At 40.5% G+C, this 15,394-nt stretch overlaps 1 protein-coding gene across 2 annotated transcripts in view; it reads right to left on the bottom strand.

The window, feature by feature from the left end:
• Positions 1–15,394, bottom strand: part of LOC137335302 (uncharacterized) — an 87,394-nt gene that overhangs the window by 20,456 nt on the left and 51,544 nt on the right. For both annotated transcript variants that reach the window (XM_068000610.1, XM_068000609.1), the window contains exons 13-16: positions 5,523–5,675; positions 3,226–3,355; positions 3,093–3,125; positions 1,230–1,327 (exon numbers count right to left, since the gene is read on the bottom strand). In XM_068000610.1, coding sequence (XP_067856711.1) covers positions 1,230–1,327; positions 3,093–3,125; positions 3,226–3,355; positions 5,523–5,675 — 414 coding nt within the window. The remainder of the gene's footprint in view (positions 1–1,229; positions 1,328–3,092; positions 3,126–3,225; positions 3,356–5,522; positions 5,676–15,394) is intronic.

Below are 15,394 nucleotides of genomic sequence, written 5' to 3' on the forward strand. Positions count from 1 at the left end.
TGCTGGTGCCACAATGTTCCTCATTTTTGGCTCATGCAAAATCTACAATTAACTACAAGGAGAACGGAGCCTGTACTAATAACCAGGAGTGCATTTTGCAATGTTTGGATAAATATTATATCATGAAGCACCTGAAGCATCACATTGTCCAGATTCTTGTAGGTGCTTCCTTTCCCAGAGCTACAACACAAACTTCGCTAGTGGCTGCACAGGCAAATAATGAAAAAAAAACACAGAAATGATATGGCAGCTGCTAACCCTATATGTCAGCCTGATTCCTAATCCCAGCTATGCCGTCAAATTCTTTTGCATTGCTATAAATTGTGTTTGTGCTGCTGCAATAAAGGGTGGGGGGAGGGGACATCATGTGCAGTGTTGATATCTAGGAGGTGCAAAGAGGGAAGACTGTGGTACAATGTTTACTTTGAAGAAGATGTGTCAAACACCCTGATGCAGCCTGAGAGAATGACTAAATACATAAAGGATCTTGTGGATTATTACGGAGGAGTTAAGAGGCATCTGGAGGCAGTTCTAACAACTGAATTATTGACATTGAACTCACTGTCTCAAGTTTTTTATTATCACAAAGACTATAGTAAATACGCCCTTCTGAAAAATTTAATACAGAAATAATGCCCTTCTGAAGGTTTGAAATACAGAACTTAGCTTGCTCTGTATTATACTCTCTAAACTAACACAATCTTAAAGAAGAAAGACTTGCAATTATATAGCACCTTTCACAACCTCAGGACGTCCCAAAGTGCTTTACAGCCAATGAAGTACCTTTTTGAAGTGTAGTCACTGTTATAATGTAGGAAACATGGCAACCAAATTATGCACAGCAAAGTCCCACAAACAGAAATGTGATAATGCCCAGATAATGTGTTTTAGTGATGTTGGTTGAGGGATAAATATTGGCCAGGACACTGGGGAGAACTCCTCTGATATTAATATTGAATGCTAACAGCCTACTCATTAATAGAGAAATCGCATAAAAAGCACCCCTCAATGTAGCATACCCTTCAATGTAACACCTTTAGATTAATCACGACGTGCATTGTTTATGGTTCTAAATTAAAGGAGAAACCATGAAAAATTCCCTTTTTATTATATGTTCCTTCCTATAACGTGCTTTTGATATGGCTTCCAATTACAATGTATTGTGCTAAAGCTGCTAGGCAGACATTTTAAATCGCAGCACATTCATAAAATTGCTCCCCTGGAATTACCTTCAGCTCTTTGTAAAACTGCCCATCTGAGCTAGTCTTGTTCTTAGGTTTGAATAGTTTTTTCTGCATAATCATTTTCCTCAATTCGTTCTTCAAAACTGTTGCAACAGGAAAAACACAAGATCTCAACCATTCTTATTTGAAGTGAACACTTAAAACAATCACTAACAACAATGAAAACACTATAGTTCTACCGATCTCAAATTCACGTTGCATTTGCCTTATGCCAATGCTGTTGATGGTATCCCATCTTCAGCGAATGAGATGGTGCTGCTATCTCGAAAGCATTCACGAACTCACCCGGAGAAGTGCAATCTGGGGAAGACTCCAGGATCAGCATGGCCATTCAGATACAGTAAATAAAGGAACAGTATAACTGGAATTATACTTGGGTGAAGGATGTGCTTCCCTATACTCCATGGCACCTCATCTATTTGTAGTGAAATGTGAATTAGTCTATGCAGCAAAATATCAACAAAATCTGCAGAAGAGCAACAGATGGAGAGAGAACTGACAACACACTGAAAATGAATTCTTCCATCACGAAGAGTGGATCATGTATAAGCTGAGTGTCTCAGCTCATTGAGTTCAGCCACTTCCAATATCCTTTCATTTTATAGCCACTAACTAATGCCTTTGCCTTACTGAAACTCTCCTTCATTTCAAATTCTTGGAAATTTCACTCGATAAATAAAATTGGTGTCTTATTGCTGAAAAACTTTAATATTTATATTCATATTTTTTTTTGTTTTGTTTTAAATTGACATAACCATTCTTTCTGGATTTTGATTATTCAGAAAGATTTGCAATCTGAAGTGTATTCTGTGTGAATGTCTGGGTTTCATTTGGAATTGAGTTCAGATTGATTAGTAGAGTGAAAACCTCATGTATTTTGCATGGCCAAAATTTCCACAGATCGGCAGAGTTCACTCACAAATGGAATTGGTACTACAATACCTCCAACTGCCTGTTGGTGGTGCAAGAGAGATCAATAACTTCTACATGCTCAGCATTACCACCAAGAAGCTGTTTGTGACATCCCTGATTCATTTATGAAATGTAGTGGCTGCACCTTTAACAAGAAGAGGTATTATTGCTTGAAAGGATCATATGCAACATAAATTACAATAAAAACAAGAATATGGCATTTAAATAAACAGGTTTTAATATTTAAATCCTCAGAGGAATCCAAAACTGGCTATGCAAGGAGAAAATGGTTGTGGAGGATGGCAGGTTTAAATAAATGCAGTGCTACCCATTACTATAAGATGCTTAGACATTTGACACCAGATATATGTTAATACTACGAAAGAGCAATTTCATTAAAGCTGTAAATTTGTCAATGGGATGTCCAACATAATCTGCGCTGTCGCCATTGGTTATTTTTACCTGCTTTTGAGCAGGTACTCTTATTCACCCTCCCTCTAACCCCACCCCATACTTCTGAATCAGGAGCATAGTGAGGTACAATCTTTGATGTCAACAGGCATCATCAATGTCTTCAGTTCACCAACCAAAAGGTGAAGTATTTGACCAATGCAGGCAAACTCCTGCTCTCATACAGACAACCGAAAAGAGAACAGCAAACCTAGTCCTAGGATGAAAAGTTGTGTTTAGAAATTCATTAGAAGATTATTGAAGTGCCAGTAATAGATTCACCTAGAAGTAAGAACTCGTCTATTTGGAATTTATAGTGAAAATGTAAACACATTTTTTATCAAAATGTTTATGAATTTGCTGTAAATAGTGCAGAGGAAATCTTCCCCCTAAGATACTCAGAAGACCAACTATATCAATTTGCCACACAATGACAGAGATTCCTACAACATATGTTCATATGTTACAAAAGGAATATTTACCTACCATCTACCTCAGCAATCAGACCCTTAATGGAATCTAGGAAGGAAGTGAAACACATCAGTATCAGGAATGCAGCCGATGCAGAGATATTGTACCCTTTCCAACAGCTCTGCTAGATTGAAATGTTTCCATTTACCTCCAGGAACAGCTTCAAATTCTGTCAGCTCTAGGGGAAAGTTAGCCAAGGCTGGCTCTTGTGATATAATCTGCTCCACAAGAGCATGAAGTAAGGTGAACTTCCTGTCCTTCCCTCGCAGCAGGACCACCTATGAACAACAGGTAGCAACACTGACAAATTGAGATTATCCCTAAATCCCTTTAGACAATTTTACAATGTAAATTAATCCATGAGAGGTTAAATTTCACTCTAAAATTAACTATACTGGGCCATTGTTTGACCTTTGACATATAACCCATTATAAAATTGTGCGTTATCATTTAAATTATATGAAATCTGTAATAAATGCTCAGCAAGAATAACAAAATTATTCCCATCCGCATAACAAAAGGGGAGATTGTTCTGTTTGCTATAAGTGTAGTGACATCATAAAAATTTCCTCTGTCAAGTTTCCAGCAAAATTTTATATCATTCTTCTTAAACACGTTTGTGATTTTACTAGAAATATCAACCAGAGGAAATCTTCATAAACATATTTATTAATTTGCTGCGCATAGCAGTAGAACAATTCTTACTATGGATAGCAAGAGTTGATTAAAGCAAGACAGTATCTTTAAATAACAAATTGTGACATTTTAATTAAGTTCATAATTGAAACTGTTTGGTACACTAACTGCTATGATTGGTTTAAATGGGATTAAATATTTGGCTGTTTGTAATCATCTCCCAAGCAACATTTATCAGCCTCATCCTGCTTTGATGGTTCTAGGACATTAAAGTCATAAGTATCCCTGTGAAACAAGTGTTTGAATCTGCTTACAGAATGGTCTCCACTAAAAAAGTCATTCATTCCTCTTGAACCATTCTTACTGTTTGCTGTAATGGGTGGGTCTACTTATTCAGTAGAAATAGGATACCTCTTATAAATTGACAAGTGCTGGGAGAATGGGAATAGGCTGAATAGGTTAACGAGCACCAGCATCTGTTAAAGGGCTGATGCTGCCCTTAAGGATGGGACGATATTGTTCTTGAAGGAGATGGATATCCACACAAAAGGCCCAAATAGCTGATTGAACATTGAAGGCCATCGGGCACTAGCTTTGCAACAAAGGGCGGCCCTGAAGTTGAGCTGGGGCATAAAAAACAATCACATTATTTTTATCAACTAGATATTCCAGTTGTGGAGAAAGAAACAGAGTTAACGTTTCAGGTCGATGACCGTTCTGACAAAAGGTCATCGACCTGAAACGTTTAACTCTGTTTCTTTCTCCCAGATGTTGCCTGACTTGCTGAGTGTTTCCAGCATTTTCTGTTTTTATTTCAGATTTCCAGCATCTGCTTTTGAGATATTCCAGCTATTTGTTTCCAAAAGACGAATTGCAATTGTGACTTGATATCATATGCTAGAGAAACTCATATTCAAAATTGCAGACGGGAAACCCGGAAGTACAGGTTTTCCGGATGTCCTTACGAGCTTGACATAAGGACATCTTTTTTTTTGTCGATTTGCCATCCAACTGACCGGCCTGATTGACAGGCTGGTCTCAGTCGTACCAGCCAGGGAGAGGACGTGTTCAGGTAAGTCTTTGTTTGTAGGAATGGGGGGGCATGGGTGGGCACCAGGAGCACGGGTTGGCAAGGGGGATCAATCATGGGGGAGGGATCGGTGGTCATCGGGGAGATCCGCGATTGTTTGGGGGGGGTCAGGGATCATTGCGGGGTCCGTGATCATTGGGGGGGGGGCGTGGGGGTCTGCGATCGTTGTGGGGGGGTCACTGCAGGTAGGCTTGTTGGAAGCTCTCCTGCTCCTCCGGGCCTACAAGCTGTGCCAAGAAGGCACTTAACTTTTAGTCTCGGGCCTTCTCGCCTCCTTTCACGTGGCGTGAAAGAGAAGGCCCAGGAGTCCCGGCCCCCCCCCCCCCCCCCCCGGGGTTGAAATCGGAAACTCTGCAAAAGTGGAGGCCAGCAGCCTCCTTGAAAGGTTTTAATCACCAACCCGCCTCCTGGGAGCGAGTTGGTCGCCTGCTCCTCATCCCGGCCTGGTGAAAACCAGAAGTGGATGTGTTGGAGGCAGGTCTGAAACGATTGCAATTTTGAATGCCCCTGCCTCCAACCCACCCATTTTACCCTTTTAAAATCATGCCCGCTGTGTCAGAATCATCTGTTATTTTATACTGCAATTGTTTTTTCGGACACATTTGAACTGCAATTGGCTCCTTTTGACAGGAAAGTTCAGCTTTGGCCATGAATCTTCACATCATACCAGTGGCTGGCTTTTCAAGGTTAGCTTGTGGTAGAATTAGATTTCAGCTTACCTTTGTCAGGGAAGACAGACAAAATCCTTTTGCCTTCTCCTTACCAGCATTCTTGTTCAGGAAGTTGCCAATTGCCAGGAGGTACTCAAGCACAGAAACAAACAGTTTACTGCCTTGCAACTGTGAACATGCCTTGATTTTCTGCGTTATCAGCTGAAACAAAAGCAAGATGAAAAGATTAACGTGATTTTATGCCACTCAAAGCTCATAATCACAGACAACAAACTAGGCCTCATTATTAAGGTTTCATCTTATCAAGGTTGGAGATATTGCTCAGAACTGTTGAAAAAGATTCATTGATACAGCAAACTTGGAATAAGCATTTTTTAAAATAATCAGTTTGGACTGCACAAGACGAATTGAAAACATTCCATTTCTCTTTTTTTAAATGATAGACTTTAGCATTTTTTGGCCAGTGGGACTATAAACTATTTCACTGGTCTTCCATATACTATCATAATGCATCACTCTCTACTGGAAGTTCAGTGACAGAACCAGGTGTTGGTGGTGAGCATTCAGAACTAATTCAGATGTATTCTGAATCCAAAGTAAACAAAAGCCCAGGGTGGAAGTGGGAACAGCACTTCTCCAGATCACGAGGAAAGTCTGGTACATGCATTGTAAGACTTCCAGGAAATATGAATGCATCACCGTTGCTGGACCACTAGGACTAGGAGGGATCTCTGCTGCATGCTCCTTCCCAGAACGTTGGTGAGCTTTGCAGTTACTCTGAATCTTGGCTACAACAGAAAATGGTATCACATATAAGCAGAAAGAAGCAGACTCCTAAATAATTTTAATGGAATGGCTGCATCACAATTTGAACAGATTGAACTTAGTATTTTTCCCACTTAATTCAAATCTTCAGAATTAAAGCCACTTCAGATTTGTTATTGAGTTTGGTGTCATGCTGTTGGTAAAGTTGTGCATGCCTTGGTGGTCACGCACATTTTTTGGCCATGTTGGGGGATGGCACCCAGGTGACGTACATCACTGTCACATCCAGAGTAAAACTTCTGTCTCTCTTACCCCAACAACATGCTTTTGTTCTCAACCATAGAATAGTAAGCTCTATTATGACAGTGCGATACCTTCCACTTTTCATATGAAGCATTCTCTGAGTAAGACTGTCAATTTAGTTCAAATTTGTGTCAAATTACAGGGAGCTTTATTCTGCCATGACCTCTAGGAACTCAGATGAAACTATCCAAATTATTTCACTCAAAGCCCTTACAGCCATTGGGTAGAGATTTGAATCCAGGTCCCAAAAGTAACGCATATTAACTCATTGGGCTACCAAGTCCATTAAAATGAACTTCTAAACAAGTTACTGTAACATTTGAATAAATCTTGTTCAACTCCCTACAGGCTGTAATAATTGGAATACTATTTATTTGTCTATATAAATGTTTTGTGACATCACACTTGAGGTGTCACACAAGCAAGTTTCCATTCTACACTTAAAAAAAATTATAAATAAAGACATCGTCATTCTCCTTCTTCTTACTAATGGACCTCCAGATCTGCATAAGGGCAATTAGCTTCTAATTGACCTCAGGAAAGCAAAGTAATTAGATGCTATGGCTCAGTGGTAGCACTCGTGCCTCTGAGTCAGAAGGTTGTGGGTTCAAGTCCCACTACAAAGACTTGAGCACAAAATCTAGGCTGACACTTCAATGCAGTACAAAGGGAATGCTGCACTGTTGGAAATGTTGCCTTTCAGTGAGGCTTTAAACCAAAGCCCCGTCTGGCCTCTCAGATTGAAGTAAAAGATCCATGGCACTATTTCGAAGAAGAACAGGGGAGATCTCCCTGGCATCCTGCCCAATAACTATCTCTCAACCAACACCATAAAAAACATATCCTCTGGTCACTATCACATTGCTGTTTGTGGGTCCTTGCTGTGCACAAATTGTCTGCTGAATTTCCTACATTACAACAGTGATCACACTTTGAAAAGTACTTCATTGGCTGTAAAGCGCTTTGGACATCCTGAGGTTATGAAATGCAAATCTTTCTTTCTAATGGCCTTAAAGGGAGATGCCACTTACACACACACAACTGCACTTCAGCAACAGAAACATACATTGTGCGCGACATGGTCCTTATAAAATAGCATTTCATCTGACTTATGAACAATACCACGTAGATTCACTAAGATTTTGAAAAGTTCTCTTAAACTTTCCTGCTGTTATTCCCAAACTGATTGATAGGAATCAAAAAAATTGTTGTGATTTACTTTCACAAGAACAACTGTTTTGGGCTTACATGGCAGTGGTTATACTTAAATTTCTTATAATATGTAAATTATAGTTCATGGAGAATCATAGAAAAGTTGCAGTTGGAAGCGTAGCTATGCAAATGTGAAGGACCTGCAGAACAAAAAGGAATTAATATATTGTAGCTTCAGGTATTTTCCTTAAAACAGTTTAAGGTGAAGAGTTGGTTCTAAAAGAAACTGTAATGAGGAGACACTGTGCATATGATTTCTTCATTAAGATATCTTTAGTTACAGCCACAGCATTCTGAAGATTAATATCTCACCACACTCAGATTTGCCATGAAAGGTATTGAGCACGGACTACTTCATATTCCAATTTCAAGGGGTTTCTCAAAAGAATAGTCAAAACATTTCTCCTTAGTCCTAATAATGCTGCCCCTGACTATAAGCAATGAATTAAATAATCAATCTGGAAGGGACCTCAGACAATCTGTCGCTCTGATCCAAGCTATCACAACGTTTTTGCAAACTACATTCAAAATTATTACTAGGTAAGAATTCTTCTGATTACTATCTGCAGCAACACCATAAATGTCCTTGTGAAGATTTCCTCAGTTCAGTATTTCTAGAAAGTCATAAATACATTCTAAAAGAACATATCAATTTAGAAATAGTAAACTGAGGAGTTCTTCATCAATAGATGCGCAGCAGTGCTACACATCGTGACCAGAGGAACCCTTAGCTCTAGACCAGAAATTTCTGGTTTATTCCTCAGACTGTACTGTGTAACATAAACATATTCCATATGTTGTACAGTTCATATTCAATGCACTTTTAAAAGTGATGACTGTAATTTCTATTTCTAGAAAATATATACAGTAGTCTAAAATTTTAGTTTCACAAAGTTAAAATAAGCCTATCAGATCACAAAGGATTAAGTAAAAGACCAAACTTCCTTAATACTTCTCCAGCTTGCACATATTTCACAGCCAATCACTGTGACATCATAAGTTTTTCACCACTCGGTTATAAATCAGATCATCACTTTCATTTGATAATCCGTGATTTATTAATACATTTTTTAATCCTCATGCTGTGCAGAAATACATTCATACTGTCAGTCACCTTCACAATCTTGAAAACTTAATTAAGCCTCTTTTTTTCCCCTCAAAATGTCCTTATCTCTCCCAAAAAGAGTGAGACCAACTTCCCGGATCTTTACTCATACTTAAATTCCTGATACCCCAATAAAGAAACATCAACCGATTAAATAGACAGATTATGTACTTGTTCAGGTCTTCTTTATACTTCAAATAAAAACATTCTCCACATACTGTAGAAGTCTGCCCCTCTGCTAATTGGTTCCTATAGGAACACATGCTCAGCATCCAAAAAATGACACAATATCATCTGTATTGGTGCAGCACATGATCTGCTGTCCCCGTTCCTTTTAAATGCAGGCATCATGCATGCACATCAATTCATGTTGTTCTAGGCTGCAGCATGTAGCTAGTTGATACTCCCCTCACCCAAGATGATTTAAACACTGAGCGGAGTCTGTGAAGGTGGCTGGGTGATTTGTAGTGAGTGGAGAATGTTTCTATTTGAAGAATGAAGAAGCCCTACCAAGACAGGTAATCTATGAGAGCGTAAGGAATTGGAGGCAAACTAATGACATGGGTAGGGAATTGGTTAGGAAGGAGGAGACAGAGAGTAAGGATAATGGGTATGTACTCAAATTGGCAGGATGTGACTAGTGGTGTCCCCCAGGGATCTGTACTGGGGCCTCAGCTTTTCACTATATTTACAAATGACTTAGATACATGGCTCTCTATTCCTTCATCTAAGTTTACTGATGACACAAATTAGTTAGCACAGTAAATAGTGTAGATGGGAGCAGAAAGTTGCAAAGGGACATTGATAGATTAAGTGAGTGGGCAAAACTGTGACAGATGGAGTTCTATGTGAGGAAGTATGAGGTCATCCACTTTGGACATAAGAAAGATCGATCAGAGTATTTTCTAAACGGTGAGAAGCTAGGAACCCCAGAGAGATTTAGGGGTCCAAGTAAAGAAATCGTTAAAAACTGGTGGACAGGTACAAAACATAATTTTAAAGGCTAATGGAATGCAAGCCTATATCTCAAGAGGGCTGAAGTACAAAGTGGCGGAAGTTATGTTTCAGTTATATAAAGCTCTGGTTGGACTCCATTTAGAGTACTGCATTCAGTTCTGGGCACCGCACCTCAAGAAGGATATATTGGCCTTGGAGGGGTTGCAGCGCAGATTCACCAGAATGATATCTGGGCTAAAAGGGTTATGAGGACAGGTTGCATAGACTAGGCTTGTATTTCCTGGAGTATAGAAGATTAAGGGGTGATCTAATGGAGGTGTTTAAGATGATCAAAGGAGTTGATAGGGTAGATAGAGTGAAACTATTTCTTCTGCTGGGGGAGTCCAGAATAAGGAGGCATAACCTTAAAATTAGCGCTAGTCCGTTCAGGGGTGATGTCAGGAATCACTTCTTCACACAAATGGTAGAGGAAATCTGGAACTCTCTCCCCCAACAAGCTGTTGAGGCTAGGTCAATTGAAAAATTCAAAACTGAGATTGATAGATTTGTGAATAATGATATAGTTGCGATTACGGACACATGGCGGCAGGGTGACCAAGGATGGGAACTGAATATCCAGGGGTATTCAATATTTAGGAAGGACAGGCAAAAAGGGAAAGAAGGTTGGGTAGCATTGTTAGTAAAGGAGGAAATCAATGCAATAGTGAGGAAGGATATTGGCTCGGAAAATCACGATATGGAATCTGTATGGGTGGAGCTAAGAAACACCAAAGGGCAGAAAACGTTGGTGGGGGGTGTCAATAGGCGCCCAAACAGTAGTGGAGATGTGGGGGAGGGCATTAAACAGGAAATTAGAGACGCATGAAAGAAGGGTACAACTATAATCATGGGTGACGTTAAACTACATATAGATTGGTCAAACCAAATGAGCAATAATACTGCGGGGGAGGAATTCCTGGAGTGTGTACATGATGGTTTTCTAGACCATTACGTTGAGGAACCAACTGGAGAACAGGCGATCCTAGACTGGGTATTGTGCAATGAGAAAGGATTAATTAACAATCTTGTTTTGCAGGGTCCCTCAGGGAAGAGCGACCATAACATGGTGGAATTCCTCATTAAGATGGAGAATGAAGTAGTTGAATCCGAAACTAGGGTCCTGAATCTAAATAGAGGAAACTATGAAAGTATGAGGTGTGAGTTGGCTATGATAGATTGGGGAACTTTACTAAAAGGGATGAGAGTGGATAGGCAATGGCTAACATTTAAAGAACGTGTGCAGGAATTACAATTATTCATTCTAGTCTGGTGCAAAAATAAAACAGGAAAGGTGGCTCAACCGTGGCTTACAAAAGAAATTAGGGATAGTATTAGATCCAAAGAGGAGACATATAAAATTGCCAGAAAAAGCGGCAAGCCTGAGGATTGGGAGCAGTTTAGAATTCAGCAAAGGAGGACAAAGAGATTGATTAAGAGGGTAAAAATAGAGTATGAGAGTAAACTAGCAGGGAACACAAGAACTGACTGTAAAAGCTTCTATAAAAAATCAAGAGAAAAAGATTAGTGAAGACAAATGTAGGTCCCTTACAGTCAGAAATGGGGGAAATTATAATGGAGAACAAAAAAATGGCAGAACAATTAAACACATACTTTGGTTCTGTCTTCAAAAAGGAGGACACAAATAACCTCCCAGAAATGTTAGAGAACCAAGGGTCTAGTGAAAGGGAGGAACTGAAGGAAACCAGTATTAGTAAAAAAATAGTGCTAGGGAAATTAATGGGGCTAAAGGCTGACAAATCCCCAGGGCCTGATAATCTACATCCCACAGTACTAAAGGAAGTGGCCCTGGAAATAGCGTATGCATTGGTGGTCATCTTCCAAAATTCTATAGACTCTGGAACAGTTCCTACAGATTGGAGGGTGGCAAATGTAACCCCACTATTTAAAAAAGGAGGGAGAGAAAAAACAGGGAATTACAGACCAGTTAGCCTAACATCAGTAGTGGGGAAAATGCTAGAGTCTATTATAGAAGATTTGATAACAGAACAAATCCTGGAACTCCCTTCCTAACAGCACTGTGGGAGAATCTTCACCACGCGGACTGCAGCAGTTCAAGAAGGCGGCTCACCACCACCTTCTCAAGGGCAATTAGGGATGGGCAATAAATGCCAGCCTCGCCAGCGACGCCCACATCCCATGAACGAATAAAAAAAAACATGGAGGGCATTAATGGGATTGGACAAAGTCAGCATGGGTTTATGAAAGGGAAATCATGCTTAACAAATCTACTGGAGTTTTTTGAGGATGTAACTAGTAGAATAGATAGGGGAGAACCAGTGGATGTGGTGTACTTGGATTTTCAGAAGGCTTTTGATAAGGTCCCACACAAGAGGTTAGTGTGCAAAATTAAAGCACATGGGATTGGGGGAAATATACTGGCATGGATTGAGAATTAATTGACAGACAGGAAACAGAGAGTAGGAATAAACGGGTCTTTTTCCGGGTGGCAGGAAGTGACTAGTGGGGTACTGCTGGGATCAGTGCTTGGGCCCCAGCTATTCACAATATATATCAATGATTTGGATGAGGGAACTAAATGTAACATTTCCAAGTTTGCAGACGACACAAAGCTGGGGTGGAATGTGAGCTGTGAGGAGGATGCAAAGAGGCTCCAATGTGATTTAGACAAGTTGGGTGAGTGGACAAGAACATGGCAGATGCAGTATAACGTGGATAAATGTGAGGTTATCCACTTTGGTTGTAAAAACAGAAAGGCAAGTTATTATCTGAATGGTGATAGATTGGGAAAAGGGAAGGTGCAACGAGAGCTGGGTGTCCTTGTACACCAGTCGCTGAAAGCGAGCATTCAGGTGCAGCAAGCAGTTAGGAAGGCGAATGGTATGTTGGCCTTCATTGCAAGAGGATTTGAATACAAGAGCAGGGATGTCTTACTGCAGTTATACAGGGCCTTGGTGAGACCACATCTGGAGCATTGTGTGCAGTTTTGGTCTCCTTATCTGAGGAAGGATGTCCTTGCCATGGAGGGAGTGCAACGAAGGTTTACCAGACTGATTTCTGGGATGGCAGGACTGATGTATGAGGAGAGATTGGGTCGATTAGGCCTATATTCACTAGAGGTGATCTCATCGAAACATATAAAATTCTAACAGGACTAGACAGACTAGATGCAGGGATGTTCCCGATGGCTGGGGAGTCCAGAACCAGGGGTCACAGTCTCAGGATACGGGGTATACCATTTAGAACCGAGATGGGGAGAAATTTCTTCACTCAGAGGGAGGTGAACCTGTGGAATTCTCTACCACAGAAGGCAGTGGAGGCCAAGTCATTAGATGAAGGAGATAGATATATTTCTTAATGCTAAAGGGATCAAGGGATATGGGCAAAAGCGGGAACAGGGTACTGAGTTAGACAATCGCCTACTCTTGCTCCTGTTTTCTATGTTTCTATGTGTTAGGCAAGGGTAACGGAACCAAGGTGGGTTGATGGAATTATGATACAGATCAGCCATGATCTAACTGAATGGTGGAACAGGCTCAAGGGGATGAATGGCCTACTCCTGTTCCTATGTTCTTTATTCCACATTATCCACACAACATAAGAGCATACCAAAGTAATACAACTGATGAGGAGGGAAGCCCCTGAAATGGAATCTTAACAACAACTAACAGGAGGCTCTGGAAACAAAATGATCTTGTGCAGTCGCCATGTTCGATGAGGAGTACTTAGTGAACATATGAGGATTAATTTATATGACATCCTGCAAATATTATTAATCCGGACCTGATTGAGAGATCCAAAAGTGTAGAGGTGATAGAGTGACCTTTATCCTGCTCTCTAGATTCCCTGTCCACAACATGCTAACAATGTAAAATTAATTCAACTATCCACTTGGCTTTACTTAGTTTGGTCATTTGTTTACCTAGGGTTTATGTACCATGGGAAACAAACAGCTATCAGTATGTGTATATCTATTCAATATGTTTAGCACTGGATGCCAAGGCGCTGCAAACATTTATACTACCAAGTACCAATACTGATTGATGGGCAGTGGGTAAAGCAGTCGCTGATGTTTCCACTTACGTTATGGTGACAGAGCGGGAGAATCTGTGGGGGAGTGTATAATATAATAAGTTTAACAGCTTGACATAGATAGAGAACATCACGAGATGGTTAGCATAGAAAGCTACAGTAAAAGAGGAATTGCAAAAATCGCAGGGGTATATTGTATATTCGGCACATACCTTTGAAGCTTGGCAGCTTGGCCCTGCTCCTTGCCGATGGCCAAAAAAAGACCAATGATTAGTCTCATTCCAGCCGATGACATACCCTGTGACAATGATTTAGTTCAAACATGGGACGAACAAGCCCTTACCCAATAGCATTCAAACATTTATCCTGGGGCTGAAGGTTGACATCCTGGGAGATGGAATTCCTAATCTGGGGCAATGAAGGAATGCCACGAGTCCAAAACTGGGGTACCATAAAGGGGTTCCACTGTTTCACAGTTCATCTTATATATCTTGCCCAGCTAGGGAACAGGGCTGATAACTTGCATATATCTCTCGAAACTGCCTTGGAAATATCTCAAAGGAAGGTCAGCATAATGGACCCTGGAAAATACAGGAAATTTGAAGGAAAAGCTCTATGGCAGTGTCAGGGTCTTCAAAGCTGTCCCACACAGGGCTTGGACAATTCACTGCACTTCAAATGCACTTGAATTAATTGTGTAAAGCCTTGAGATGTTTCAGCATGAGAGGGAGCTATTTAAATTAAAATATAATATTGAGTGTTTTATTCAAGGAAACCTGTCTCCCATTCTGAGGAAGTCCTTCTCCTATTTGGTGAGTGTGTGACAGGGTAAATCCAAGTAAAGCCACACTGTGGTTGCTATCTAGGTAGCATGTGCTGCCCTCTCACAGAGGAAAGTATTTGTATGATGAATTCAAGTGCAGTGCTCAATATGTCAATCTTGGCAGTAAAGGGGATAGGGGTGGCAGCCTGGGAGGCCACTGAGCCTGAGGAATTTTGTACTTGGGATTCCACAGATCAAATCCAATGAGAGAGTCAATGAATTAGCTCATGCATATTGTAACTATGGTGGTAAGGTGCAAATGATGCTCTTTCTAGTTCTATTTTGAGGAATACATCTATAAAGTCATAGGTTCAAAGACTCCAAGTGTGTATGGTGCAAATGGGAACCATTGTCTCAGTTGGGATTGCCAACGTGTGGAAATGGGGGGAGTCCAATCTCATTGCTATGGATGTGTTTGCTTCCACTAGAGGGCCATGTACATTACTGGTGCATTGTACTTTAACCTATCCCACAAGAGCGGATTTAGCACAAAGATCATGCTGGAGGTCTTCCTGAGCTACCTAACACCAAGTGGTGCTGAAGTCTCCTCAGTGTGGGTGAGTGATCAGTGGAGTATGGTGTTCCTAGGTTTTCAGCATCCGTTGTGGAATCACTGGATGCTGAATCATTGCCAGTGAGATACCTGTGGTACTTGTTGGCAATGAAGACTCAGTGCCAGAAAACTCCAGATTAGAGCTCCCTGTC

The sequence above is a fragment of the Heptranchias perlo genome, chromosome 19, assembly GCF_035084215.1.
Source record: "Heptranchias perlo isolate sHepPer1 chromosome 19, sHepPer1.hap1, whole genome shotgun sequence".
NCBI classification, from domain to species: Eukaryota; Metazoa; Chordata; class Chondrichthyes; order Hexanchiformes; family Hexanchidae; genus Heptranchias; species Heptranchias perlo.